The sequence below is a fragment of the Lutra lutra genome, chromosome 1, assembly GCF_902655055.1.
Source record: "Lutra lutra chromosome 1, mLutLut1.2, whole genome shotgun sequence".
NCBI lineage: Eukaryota > Metazoa > Chordata > Mammalia > Carnivora > Mustelidae > Lutra > Lutra lutra.
In genome coordinates, this window is record NC_062278.1 from 118836067 (window position 1) to 118850973 (window position 14907).

General features: G+C 35.5%; 1 protein-coding gene across 11 annotated transcripts in view; it reads left to right on the top strand.

Annotated features, from left to right (window-relative positions):
- DLG1 (discs large MAGUK scaffold protein 1) overlaps nt 1-14907 on the top strand; it is a 259278-nt gene that overhangs the window by 196662 nt on the left and 47709 nt on the right. For all 11 annotated transcript variants that reach the window (XR_007128143.1, XM_047733750.1, XM_047733758.1 and 8 more), the window contains one exon: nt 2042-2144. Coding sequence is in view for 10 of the 11 variants with exons in the window: in XM_047733750.1 (XP_047589706.1) it covers nt 2042-2144 (103 nt within the window). In the remaining variant the exon portion in view is untranslated. The remainder of the gene's footprint in view (nt 1-2041; nt 2145-14907) is intronic.

A 14907-nucleotide genomic window follows, 5' to 3' on the forward strand; every position in this document is an offset into this window, starting at 1 on the left:
TGCTAATTGACTCTCTCTGCTTGACTTATTTCACTCAGCATAGTCTCCTCCAGTCCCGTCCATGTTGAAACAAAAGTTGGGTTTTCATCCTTTCTGATGGAGGCATAATACTTCATTGTATATATGGACCATATCTTCTTTATCCATTCGTCTGTTGAAGGGCATCTTGGCTTTTAAAGTGTGTTTGTTGTAACTTAGCTGCATAATGACATCCTTTATAAATAATATCAAGTATCAGGTCTTTACATGGCTAAAATGTTCTTTTATGTAAATTTTTAAATCCCAAGAATTTCTAGGCTCATAGTCATTTTTTCCAAAATTGGTATATGATCTTTCACAGACTTGAGACAAAACACACTTTCATATAAAAATCGCTTGACAGTTGTTCTTTCCAAAAATATTTGTTCAAGGTTTCAAGCATTACTTGTAGTCTATTCACTGCTGATTTTTAGGGGGAAAAAACAACTTTAAAGTATTTAAAGCTATTACCATTCAAATATAATGCTCCCATGAATGTCCATTTAAGTTTTGCTAATAGTGGAAAAGGTACAGTGTCTTAAGATAATGTGTTTGCAGTATATACTAGGTATTGGCAGCCTTTAAGAAATAAGAATTGGGGCACCTGGGTGGCTCAGTGGGTTAAAGCCTCTGCCTTCGGCTCAGGTCATGATACCAGGGTCTTGGGATGGAGCCCCACATCAGGCTGTCTGCTCAGCGGGGAGCCTGCTTCCCTTCCTGTCTCTCTGCCATCTCTCTGCCTAATTGTGATCTCTGTCAAGTAAATAGATAAAATCTGTAAAAAATAAATAAATAAATAAATAAATATTTTATTTATTTATTTAACAGAGATCACAAGTAGGCAGAGAGGCAGGGAGGGGTTGGGGGGGAAGAAGGCTCCCTGCTGAGTAGGGAGCCCGATGCAGGATTCCATCCCAGGACCCTGAGATCATGACCTGAGCCGAAGGCAGAGGCTTTAACCCACAGAGCCACCCAGGCACCCCATAAATAAAATCTTTTAAAAAAAAAAAAAAAGGAAAGAAAGAAAGAAGTTGCTTACTTTCAAGTGGAATTGATCAGATCAGTAGTTATTTCACCCAAGGAAGGGCCCTGTTTTCAAAACACCTCTTGTTCATTTGATAACATTTACTCTGTCTAAATGTCAGCCTTTGAAATCTGAGCTATTTTAGTACTTTTAAATACTTGCCTTCCTATTACTCCAAAAGAATGAAAGCTTAGTCAAAATAAGTCAGTTAGAGAAAGACAATACCATATGATCTCTCTGATATGAGGAATTTGAGAGGCAGGACAGGGGACGTGGAGGGTAGGGAGGGAAAAAATGAAACAAGATGGGATCGGGAGGGAGACAAACCATAAGAGACTCTTAATCTTCCAAAACAAACTGAGGGTTGCTGGGGGTGGGTGTGGATGGGATAGGGTGGCTGAGTTATGGACATTGGGGAGGGTATGTGCTATAGTGAATGCTGTGAAATGTATAAGCCTGATGATTCACAGACCTGTACCCCTGGGGCAAATAATACATTATATGTTAATTAAAAAAAATGGAAGCTTAGTTTGGGGAAAAGAATTGGAACTAAAACGAGTAATAGTAGTGAAAGTGTGGCAGAAGTTGAAAGGATGCTACATACAAAATTAATGTCCCTCCCATTGCTTGAGTTGCTAGTAATATAAGCTGTACAAAATGATATTTGTTGATATTTCAAGTTACCAAATTAAGATATGTTTCCCAAGAGATTGGTAGGCAACCTCCTGGAAAACTTGGAAGAAAATGTTTTGGTTTTGCTCACTTGATATTAAGCAAAATATTCTTAGTGAATAAAATTGCTTTCATTAATAGTAATGAAAAGTAAATAAAAGTAATATTTTACTGCATGATATACTTTAGTAAATTGGAACAAGAAGATGTTTTAGTGATAAAATTATTGCATGTAATTTTTTTTCTGTGCCTCCTCAAAAAGGCTATTATGGCTTCTAATCAGTGTGAATAATTTCTTTCAAATTTAAGATTCAATTTGATTTACAGGTAAACAGTGTTGACCTCAGAACTGCCAGCCATGAGCAAGCAGCAGCCGCTTTGAAAAATGCTGGCCAGGCTGTCACGATTGTTGCACAATATAGGCCTGAAGGTAATAAATTTCTTGCTGTCTGTGTTTATTATTTATTTCAGTTTTTAGAATTCTTCCTCTTAGTAATGTTTAACTTTCCAAGCTTAATGTTTTTGTTTTGATCTCTTTTATTAATCTAGTATTTGTTTAGTCTGAACCTACTTCACAATCCAGGTCAAAATGTGTTCAGTAAGATGTAGGAATTTGTTTGAGTATTTCACTGTTACTTGGATTAATTTTTAAGTGTTTATTTTTTAAAATCTATCCTCTAACCAAACACATACATTGTGTTTGGTTAGTGATCCCAAAGGATTGTATAAAAACCATATACAATGATAGTAGCATTGCCAAAGAAAGGTAGGTTATCCCAATTTTTTTTCTAACTTTTGAATTAGATTGTATGTTAATATCAAGATTTAAGATATATTTATAATAGTCTTTATTGCTGTTTAAAATAAAGAGAAAAAAATAACAAGCTTGGTATGTAATGTGTTTCTAAATAGTGAAGTATCATGGACACGACCTGACTGAGTTCCTAGGGGAAGAAGGTGGTAATGGAAAATTTAAGGTCATGCCATATTTAAGCATATGTAAAACTCTAGTGGTGTACATCAACATAACCACTTCTCCAATAAAACCTCAGTGGAATTTAAAAAGCTTAAACACCCAGAAGAATACATAACATACTGGCTAGTGTTCATAAACAACAAGGTGAAAAGGTAAAGAATGATGTGCTAAATGAGTCAGTGAAACAATTTCTAATTTAGTAACTGTTAAATTTTCTTAGATTCAAAGTTATTTTTACAACAAAACCTAATAAGTTTTTTTAGCTAATCAAAGTAGCATGTAGGGCTTTCCTTGCTATTTCATAATATATACAGTTGGGTTTGGTTTTTTTTTTTTAAGACTTTATTTATTTATTTGAGAAAGAGAGCATGAGAGGGGAGAAGGTCATAGGGAGAAGCAGACTCCCTGCTGAGCAGGGAGCCTCATGTGGGACTCAATCTTGGGACTCTAGGATCATGACTTGAGCCAAAGGCAGTTGCCTAACCAACTGAGCCACCCAGGTGTCCCCCAATAATATGAACAGTTGTAAACCTCAGCACTTTAGGTCCATTAACTGAACAGAGGTAAATCTGCTTATGTAATGGATAAATTTACATTAACCAAACAAATAGAGACTAATATATGAAATCGAATGCCAATTTGTTAATTCAGTGAGAAACAAAACCTCCAGTGGGGCACACATAGTATTATCTTCTAGCCAACACATTCTCGCCCCATAGGTATGCTATATGGAAGCCAAGTTATCAATATTTACTGAGATACTGGCTTCTTAGTATTATAGAAGGGTTCTCATTTATATACATGATAAGGAATATAGACTATTTAGGTATGATTAAAGGTAAGCCGGCATCTGACCTCTCCCAGAAAACACACAAAAGCAACAAGGAAAATAAAACATACATGCACTTCTACCAACAGAACTCCACCTCACATTAAGCAAAACTAAGATGACAGATTGAAGACCTGGACAACAAAACACAGGCAAAGGCTTACTTATGCAGCTTTGAGGTCTGGTAGAGGCCACACAGAGAGAGGGAAGAGTTAAAAACATGGAATGTTGAGAATTCTCAGTGGTGGCAGAACTTAGAATATGACAGAAAATAACTCTTTCTAAAGGTGAGGAGCTTTTTTGAGGTATAAAAACAGGAATTGGAGTGAACATGCTAAAACAGAAGCCCTCCTTGATGTGGTTTGGTTTAAAGAAGTAGAGTGGTTGTATTTGGGTGAAGGAATCTGTCTTGATAGCATCACATACTGTGACAGTCCTTTGGTTTCAAAGGCCATGAAGATAGTATGCTTCCATCCCTCTTGCACCCCTTAACTTTCTGATTCAGTCAAATAGCTTGTCCAGCAAAATCCAACTCATTTGGTAATAAGTAGTTAAAAAGTAACTGTTCTGGCATTCATACAAAGATAAGAAGAAGAAGTGGAAACAACAAAGCTTAGCAACAGATAAAAGTTAGTCACATACCCACACACACACAAACATTGGCATAGATGAGATGAAAATTTGATCTTCATATTTTTGGCAACTAATACACTCAATTCTTTGAAAGAAGATCACTAAATAGAAGTGTAAGAACTGTACAGGAAAAAATGGCTTCACAACCAGGAGATTGATTTTGAGACAGCAGAACCCAGGAAAGAAAAAGCAATTTCTTAAATTGAACACAAAGACAAAAGAGATACTGCAGAAAAATCAAAGAGGACATAGAGGATAGAGGAGGAAACATAAAATGAAACAAATGAGAATTTTAAAACAGACAATATTAGCAATGAAGGACAGGCAAGTATGTATATGCAATATATACAATTAGACTTTCTAAAAAAATTTTTTTAAGAATAAATGTTTGAAATTATGCATTGAAGCAGACTTTACTGAATTAAAAAGAAGTGAATCTTTCTCTTGAAAAGACAGCACATGATAGGAAATTGACTCGGAATCATCAAAATTCAGACATACTCTAGTTAATGTTTGCCCAGAAAGAATCTTCTGAAACCCAGGTAAAAATACTGGTTATATTTAATAAGGAGTTAAAAATTGGTGATAGGAAGAAGAACTACTCTAATGCTTGGTAAGCATAGACCAGAACAGGGATAGTTAACTTTACCATTTTTTATATTTAGCAGCTTTTAGCTAAGCCTCATTTACATCTATAAGCACTAGATATACTTGCCACTGATGGTTGGAAAGGGTAGGCTACTGTTTTCCTACAATAGTTACTGAATGGGCCCAAGAATCTTCCTTTCAGATTGTCTCTTTCTCTACCTGTACTGTTTTTATTTTCTTTTGTTCTTTTTTGAGATTTCTGCACTTCATAAGAACCTTTCTGATTGATACTTTTTCTTTAGTTGTATTCAAAATTTAAACTGTTCTCTTGAGGGAGCCATTTTTTTTATCAAGGAGAATTTGCGTTCTACTTCCATTATTCAGGTAGCTACTGTTTAATAGTTTCTGTTTCCAGGTTAGACCCTTATGTAGATAGATTACTCTTACAGATATATTTTTTTCTAAACATCTCGTGAGCACCAGACTTATTATGTATCTTATTTGATGTCCCCAACTGTATTTCCCCATAGTGTTTGCAGTTGTGCATTCCTGAAACAGTTATTTTACCATTTCAGTACATGGTATCTCCATTGATTCTTAAGCCAGAAGCCCCAGAGCCCCTTTCTCAGTCTCTCTGTCGCTAGATACTTCCCTAACCAAAACCGCCATCATCTCTTACCTATTCTAATAGCCTCTAATGAGTCTTATTTTGTTCTTGATTTTCTCCAATTCATTCTCTGTTCATCAAAATGATCTTTTTAAATACAAAGATTGCATTGTGTTATTTTTCATTTAAAACATTTTTCATTAACCTGTGAATAAAATCTAAACCCTTTAATAGGACCTGGAAGAAAGGCCTTGTGTGATTGAGCACAGCACAATACACATGATCACTGCATGCCCTCCTTCTCCTTTCCTTTGCTCCTTATTTTTTTAAATTAGCATATAATGTATTATTTGCCCCAGGGGGTTACAGGTCTGTGAATCATCGGCTTACATCTTTCACAGCACTCAGCATAGCACATACCCTCCCCAGTGTCCATAACCCAGCCACCCTATCCCTGCCCCACACCCCAAGCAACCCTCAGTTTGTTTCGGGAGATTAAGAGTCTCTTACGGTTTGTCTCCCTCCTATCCTGTCTTGTCCTTTGCTCCTTAAGCTCTAACCGTACAGGTCTTCTTTCAGACCTTTTTATTGCATCATATACTATCCTCATTCTCTAATCATTCTGTACTTCCTTAGAGTGTTCTTTTTCCCTCTTCTTTATATTGCTGGCTCTTTCTCATGATTCCATTTCTGATAGCCCTGTGATATTTTTTCTTTATAACATTTAACACAGTTTATAATTAGATGTTTATTTAGGTGCATGCTTGTTTATTATTTATTTAAACCTTGCGGTAGAGCCTTATGAAAACATACAGATGATGAGATAAACTCAGATAACAAAGCTAATAATAGCTAGGCTTCAGTCCCTAATCTGTTAACTTCAAAATCTAGATACTTTTCACTGGGAGTATTTTAATGAGTGCTTAGTCTGGCAGTGTTGATGTTTACTGTATTCTTTTACCATAGCTATGGTACTGTAGCCTAATAAAAACATGGTAAGTACCAATAGAGCACAGAAGACAGCCTTTACCTGAGGAATTCAAAGAAAGTACCTCATGTTGCCTGGCATGAGAAAAGATACCATAGAGTAGGATTGAGGCTTAATTGGCAACCTAAAGAATGGATAGGATTCAGATGGGCAGAGAGAAGAAATGACATCATAGGTTAAAAAAAGAAAGAAAAAAGGCCAAAAATAGAAGAGTTAAAATTTAAAAGCATGTTTTGGGTATTTTGAAAACACCTGTCCTCCTTGCTGTATTGCTTACGTTGTTTATTTATAAGGCAGTGATGCTATAGCTTTATGTTTCATTTTAATATAAATAATATATTTTTAACAAATGTATTTTTGTTGTATAGCATTTTTTTTTAAATGTATATTCTAGGGGCGCCTGGGTGGCTCAGTGGGTTAAGCCGCTGCCTTCGGCTCAGGTCATGATCTCAGGGTCCTGGGATCGAGTCCCACATCGGGCTCTCTGCTCAGCAGGAAGCCTGCTTCCCTCTCTCTCTCTCTCTGCCTGCCTCTCCGTCTACTTGTGATCTCTCTGTGTCAAATAAATAAATAAAATCTTTAAAAAAAAATGTATATTCTACATCATTAGTGTATAACTCCTATGAGGGCCAAGGATATAAGTTGAAGGCTGATTTTCTTTCTCAGAGAAAGAATATACTTTTATACTATAAGAAGTATAAAAGGAGTCACCTGACACTCTGCTAATCAGTCATCTCTCTGCAGTTAGTATCTTCACTTTACTAATGATGAATCCCTTGGGATTCTCTGCTTCATTGATAATCTGACATATATGTGTTCACACAAACAGACAAAGAGCAAAGAGATAAGCTTTTGATAGGAGTAAGTTTTTGTCTTCCAGGATCTATAGCACTAATCAAACATGGGCACTGGAATTACTGTGCTAGTCTTTGACTCAATATTCAGAAGTTACAAAATTTTGACAAATAGTTCCTGATCTATGTAGTTCAAGATCTTCCTGTGGATTAGATAATAGAATATAATAGAAAAATTGTGTGCCAAATATGGTACTAACCATGTTACATTTATTAACTCTTTTAATTCTCATAAAACCTGTAAGGTAGGCACTATTATCTCCAGTTTACATTACAGGCGAGTAAACAAAGGCACAAAAAGTGTGCCTTTTTAAGTAATTTGCCAGTTACACAGCTAATTAAGTGGTTAAGATTTCTTCTAGCCTCTTTGTAGAGGAGGAAAAACTTTCTAACCTTTTAGTTTCAGTTGCTAGGGCTTGCAACTGAAACGGACAAAAGACCAATTCACATGAGGGAAGCGTTTATTTTATATGCCTGTGAGGAGCCAGCAAAAGAAGTAGGGCTTATTAATTGCTTATATACCTAACTTAGTATGGAAAAAAGAATTGAGAGAAAAACCTGTGGGAAAAACAAATACATTTCTTTAGGAAGAACATGGGTTTTTAGGAGAAAGTTTCTAATAATGTATCTATATAAATAAGAGTAGTCTTTCCTTCTCAAATCCCCCAGGAGAGGGGATTTATGATAGCCATATTTATTTTGGTCAGATAAGGGAAGCTCTGCAAAGGCTTTTTTTTCTGCCTTTGTTCAATCTCCAGCGTCTTCAGTTTAAAATAATCTTTATGACAACTCTGGGGTCCAAGTGGGTCCCCCCACACCCTGAAAAGCCCTAACCTCAGATAGTTATCTCCTTGTTCCTCAGGTACACTATGTCAGCTTTCAGACCTTAAATCTAAATTTTTGGTTCAAAAAATATTGATTATATTGCAGTGATATTATAAAGGAAAAAGAGATAAAAGAAAAGGAATTAAACAACGTGAAACTTACATTCTCTTTCCCATTGGTTGTCTTAAATTTTGAACTGTTTTTTTCCAGGAGAAAAAAAATTCCTTGAAGTTGATATTATTCCTAATTTTTAAGTGACTAAATTAGAATCGAGAAAAGTGAGAGTTTGATCAGAGCAACTTAATTTGTCTGAATTCCAAAGCTTTAATTTAAATCTCACCTGCAGAGGTAGAGTTTTAACCCCCATCTCCTCATTTTACTTGCATTATTTCTTCCTGGTGACAGCCAAAGAGAGGAGAAGTACAGACTAAATGGAGGGGTTGTATTGGACCAGTGGCACTTCTTTGTAAGCAAGCTTTTGTCATCTCTTATACTAATTTTCTCTGGCTGGTTCCTAATTAAATTTTGTTTTAGTCTCTTACTTTCCTTTCTGTGTCTTTCTACCCTTAGCTACTACCTAACCAGCCTGCCTTCATTTTCTCCTTTAAACCAGTTGTATCTATTCTCTGAGAGCTCTTGCTCTCAGATGTTAAGTTCAGCGTTTAATTAATATATTTCATTACAGAGTATAAATAAGTTTTTTTCTTCACAGTTGGGATTGCAAATTTAAAGAGAATGAGGGAGATACAATTTATCCTCACTCTCTTCCCCTAATTTCTTCGTCTTTTCACTTCTAGCAGAGTCAAAACAAAGATTAGAAGTTGAAAAGGGGAATAAAATGCAGAAAATAAGCCGTTAAACATTTTTTCTCCTCTTAGAAGCATACACATATTTTTTAACTTATGGCCAGAAGTTCAGAGACTCCCTGAATGTACTTCATGACAAGTTTGAAACTTTCTGAAGTACTCAATGGAGAAAACTTTCTGTATAACATTTCTGTTTTCTCCCAGTGTAGCTTTCCTGGAATGAGTTGTGATACGATTTCTAGGAGAGGAATATAAATAACTTAAGTGAAAAAGAAATTAAACTCTCCCCCCAAAATAAAATCCAAGAAAATGGTATATAGGATGGGTATACAGTGGAAATTGATAGAGCTAAAAGTATGAATTGATTGGACAGGAAAGTGAGGAATCTTAGCTACATAAATGAAATGGAAGGTTTAAAGGAAAAGTAAATTTGAGGAAAGTGTTGAAGTATGTTCTGAACAGACAGATGGTTAGGAGGAATTGTAAATATTAAGTAAAGACTATAAATATGAAAATCTGAATAAACACAGTGAGGCACAAATTTAAAAAATTAGTAGGAATTGACTTAGCTCTCTAGTATCTTTAAGGTTGAAGAGACTTTAATTGCTACTTGTAGTAACTTAGGAAAGAGTATTCTTCTTTACTATAAAAAAGTAATGTGATAGGGACGCCTGGGTGGCTCAGTTGGTTAAGCCGCTGCCTTCGGCTCGGATCATGATCCCAGGGTCCAGGGATCGAGTCCCGCATCAGGCTCCTTGCTCGGCAGGGAGCCTGCTTCTCTCACTGCCTCTGCCTGCCACTCTGCCTGCTTGTGTATACTCTCTCTTTTGGCAAATAAAATCTTTTAAAAAAAAAAAGTAATGTGATAAAAATATATGTTCTTTTTACAGAAGGATTTTAAATTTCTGAAATGTAGAATTTTTAAGTCACTAAGGCTTTCCTTAATTCAACTGGCAAATTCACTGCAAACCACTAATAATGCTACATGAAATATAATGAACATTTTATTAAAGGCATCACAGAGCTGTTAAGGCAGTAAGGAAGCACAGACATCACTTTTGTATCAGAGCTGTGATATAATGGCTTATAAGAGCCAAATTGTTGAATTTTCTGCAATTTTGTGAAGTAGTTGTTAAATAGTCATTATTAAAAATAAAATTGTGGGGGCGCCTGGGTAGCTCAATGGGTTAAGCCTCTGCCTTCAGCTCAGGTCATGATCTCAGGGTCCTGGGATCGAGCCTCACATTGGGCTCTCTGCTCAACAGAGAGCCTGCTTCCTCCTCTCTCTCTGCCTGTCTCTGTGCCTATTTGTGATCTCTCTCTCTCCCTGTTGAATAAATAAATAAAATCTTAAAAAAAAAATTGTGGGGCATCTGGCAGGCTCAGTCAGGAGAGCCCATGACTTGATCTTGGGGTTATAAGTTCAAGTCCCACATTGGGTGCAGCGATTACTTAAAAAATCTTTAAAATAAATGAATGAATGAATTAATGAATAAATAAATGTACAAATCGATATTTAAAAGATTAAAATATTAAAAACAAAAGCAGTAAATATTGAAAACTCATCACTTCCTAATAATTTTCTGGTACAACCACTAAAATAATGGATTGATAGAGCAGTAGGACACATGGAAAATTAAAAATAAGATAGTAGACTTAAAGTTAATCGCCCAGAAGTACCCTCTCCCCATTATTAGGGGAAAAAAGCTGGATAGCAAAACCAAGATTTATTTAAAAGATCTTTAACAAAACTAGACAAAAAGATATCCCATGAATCCCAAAATACAAGCAAGTATAAACAAGTTATCAACAGCTATGAGACCCTATAATACCAGCATCTGTACAAGGAAAAGCAGCATAAGAAGCCCAAAAGCCAATCAGTACTCACTAGAAAATGCAGTGCCCAATTTAAGAACAGCACCTACAACTGTAAGGGTTTTTGCACAATCTACATTTTAAGTGTAGGGGATCTACAGTAAGGTATAAGGGAGATGCGCCCTCTGACACATTTAAACAGTGATAGCTCCATTTTCAGTTTGAAGCCCCACACCAAGAGAAAACTGAGAATAAAATCCAAATTGAGCAGGATAGGGATAGTAGGGCCAAAGGAAATAGAAGGTATGGACAAGTAAGGGGAAAGTACAGCACCAGGAAGCCTTGCATTGTATGAGATATCATATCTTTGAACATTTGTCAGAAACAACAAAAGAGGGAGCTCCAGAGCTGTGAAGATAGAAAAGCTAGCCTAACCAAATAGTCTTACCTAAAAGTTCAGGAAAACTGGGAAGCCTGGGTGGCTCAGTCAGTTAAGCATATGCCTTCAGCTCAGGTCATGATCTCAGGGTCTTGGGATCAAGCCCCATATTGGGCTCCCTGCTCAGCGGGGAGTTTGCTTTTCCTCTCCCCACCCTTCCATTTGTGGATGTGCTGGCTTACTTGCTCTCTCTTTCTCAAATAGAGTCTTTAAAAATAAAAATAAAAGTTCAGGAAAACTAATTCGATATAAAAATGAATAACAGAGGGGCACCTGGATGGCTCAGTGGGTTAAAGCCTCTGCCTTCTGCTCAGGTCATGATCCCAGGGTCCTGGGATTGAGCCCCACATCAGGCTCTCTGCTCAGCAGGGAACCCGCTTCCCTCTCTCTCTGCCTGCTTCTCTGCCTACTTGTGATCTCTGTCTGTCAAATAAATAAATAAAATCTTTTTAAAAAATGAATAACAGAAAAGGATCAGTATTGAATCCAATGGAAAACTGTTTGAAAAAATGAAAATAAGGATCAGAATAACATCTCCACAATGAAAGTATACCAGAAAAACATGTCCATGAAATAAATGAAAAGTATAACCTTAATATTTCAAAACAAGTTAAAAAATAATTATGGAGTGTATGAAAGAACAACTTAAGTGAGTTGATAAAACGTATAAAATTATTACATGTAAAGAAAAAATGTATTTTAAAAAATTAAGTTTAACAAAGAGCAGAGGGAGGAGGTAACACATGCGACTGGTTAGAGTTCAGTCAAGGAAGTGGATGGTAGTAGAGACAGAAGACTACCTACAGAGAGACTGATCCAATGAATACATATATGCTAAAAGTAATATTACCTATAATTTTCATTTTTAGAGAAGGGGTAAATATGGAAAGAGAAAAATCTAAAATAAAAACCTGTAAGATTAGAATTAGAAAAATTGGTATAAACATAAGGTTTTCAATTTATATAAACAAATATAAAAATGTGTCTATTTAACATATATAATGTGTGTGTGTGTGTGTGTGTGTGTGTGTGTGTGTGTGTCTGTATATGTGTGCATGCATGCACATAATTCTCTAGTTCTGTCCACTAAGCGAGCCTGGGCCCAATAGCAGTGTGTACACGTTAATAACATTAGTAATGAGAAATCAAAATTGTAAAACTACCTGCCAGGGTGCGATGGAGAGAACATCGTATCTCTTCCTTGATATTCCTGCCAAATTTGCATAACCAGAATCTAATCATCTGGAAACATCAGACAAACCTAAAGTGAGTGACAGTCTACAAAATAACTGACCTGTTATCTTCAACAGTATCAAGCTTACAAAGTCAGAGTAAGACTGAGGAACTGTTATGACTGAAGAAAACTAAAAAGATCTGACAACTAAATGCATATATGCTCAGATATGACAACTCATGATTTTAAACTAGATCCTTCTCTATACTGGGCATTATTGGGGAAACTCAGAGAAGTGTGAGCATTGCATAGTAGTAATGTATTAATGTTACTTTTTTATTTTCATGGCTTTGTTGTTATATAAGAAAATATTGTTATTTATAGGAAATATATATACTGTTCAAGGGCAAAGAGACATCAGGGTAGCAAGTTATTCTTAAATGGCTCAGGAAAAACACTGTCTGATTACTTCAGTCTTTAGAAAATATATTAATAAAAAAATAAACAGTAAAAATAGATTTGAGAATGACAGAGTAGGCAAAGAATATTCAACATACATGTGGGAGTTTCATAGGAAAAAAAAAAATGCATATAGAATGTATAAAGAAGAAAACTCTCCTAAAATTGAAAAAAAGAAAATCAAACTACATATCAAAACATTCTGTTTACCTAAGGTGATAACCAGCACTGGGAAATATTCTCATGAAATTAGTGGGATTAAAAGAAAAATACATACATATACCCTACCCTCCAAACCCCCAGAAGCCCCTTAGCCTCTCTGCTTTTCCTTCTCCTCCCAGCTCCATTCCCCTGGGATCGATCCCCTCCCAGGACCAGTCCATCCTGTTCCATCTGTTCAGGATGACATTGAAACTAAAAACAAATTGAGAACAAACCAAAAGTTGTATGGCAGTTTTTACTTTCTACCACTCGTTTTTAACTTCACAAATAAATGATAACAAAAATCTCAAAAAAGTAAAAAATCCAGTGGAATTCCAGCCCCCCCCCCCCAAAAAAATGCCATTTAGAGGAAAGAAAATGAGGTAGTCATTAGAACTTCATTCAGCAGTGGCTCATAGGAAACAGTAGAGTCAACATACTCAAAGAATCAAAGAAAGAAACTGAATCAAATAGACTTTCACATATAAAGGCTGCAGTCAAATGTATAAACAACAGACTGATATTCAGGTCACTCTGAGTGGAAAGAACAACTTCAGACACCCAAAATGGTGGGAGGGGTGTTGCCCTAAGGACTGGTCCTAGCAATTAATTTAGTTGTAAGGAGGAGAGTATATAATTGGAAAAGACTATATGCTCTGACAATTTGGATAAAGTACAATTATCAGAAAATGGGGAAAATTTGAAGATCCTATAAAATAGCATAAGTTTTCTAATTGCTTTAAAGTTTTTAACTGGATATAAAAGGATATTTCAGTTCGGCTCTGTGGAGATTGCTCATGGTGAAGGGGGCAAAAACCAAACAAAAGATTACCGTTAGAACAGAAGAATAAACCTTCCTAATGGTATATTTATATATTTATCTTTGAGAGTATATAAATTTATTTGAATATATTTTATATATATTAAAATATATATATTTAATATAAAATATTAATATTTTATGAAATATTAAATATTAATGTTTGAGATAATTTAGTATATTTATAAATATAAATTTAATTTATATGTAACTCCTTGTTCAGGAATTTAATATGTATTTTTAATTTTAAGGCTTGTCCTTTTATGTTTGTGTGTGTCTAAACAAAAGAGACTGCACAGCAAGAGTGTTTTCTAGTTACTTTTGTTTCATAGCTACTCCAGAGCTTAGGATTAAAATAATAACCGTGTTATGGATTCTGTAAATTAGGAATTCAGTCACAATTTTGTCTGGATAGTCAAATAGTGTCATACACTGAGGTCGCTTAATGGGATTCAGCTGGTGGGTGAGGGTCCAAAATGGCTTTACTCTCCTTGTCCTGTGCCTTGGTGATACTGGCTGAAAGTTTGGGCTCAGAACACTGTCATGGAACCTCTGCAGCATGATGCTTTGAGGGTTATCAGACTGCTTATATGGTATCTGACTTCCCCCTCAGAACAAGCATCCCTAAAGAAATAGGCGTTTTCTAATCTAACTTTGAAAGTTGCATATAATCATTTCTACCATGTTTATTTGCGTGGGAGTCATAAGGCCAGCCAAAAATTCAAGGAGAGGGTGATTAGACTCCACCCTCTTGATGGAAGAACATCAAGGTAACGTAGTACAAGAACATGTGGGATACAAGCACGTATCTTGGGAAAATACACTCTGACACAACTACTCATATAGCAGGTTTGCGGATATATAAATCATAAAATAGTATGAATAGAACTGAGATCAAACAACTTCAGTTATATCAAAAGTTACCTTAAATGTTCAAAGAAAACAATTTTCAGATTTGTTGATAAAGCAGAATCTCTTTACAGTATCTTTTTATAACAAAGAAATGAAGGTTAAACACAAAAGAACTATATAGTCATTAAAAGAATGAGAGATGTCTATATATGCTACTCTGCAGTGTCCTTACTCTTACTGCTAGTAAGACTGTTATTGTACTAGTTAAGTAAAATAAGCATGTTGGAAGAAATGTGTAGGTTACTGTTTAAGAAAGGAGCAATACGA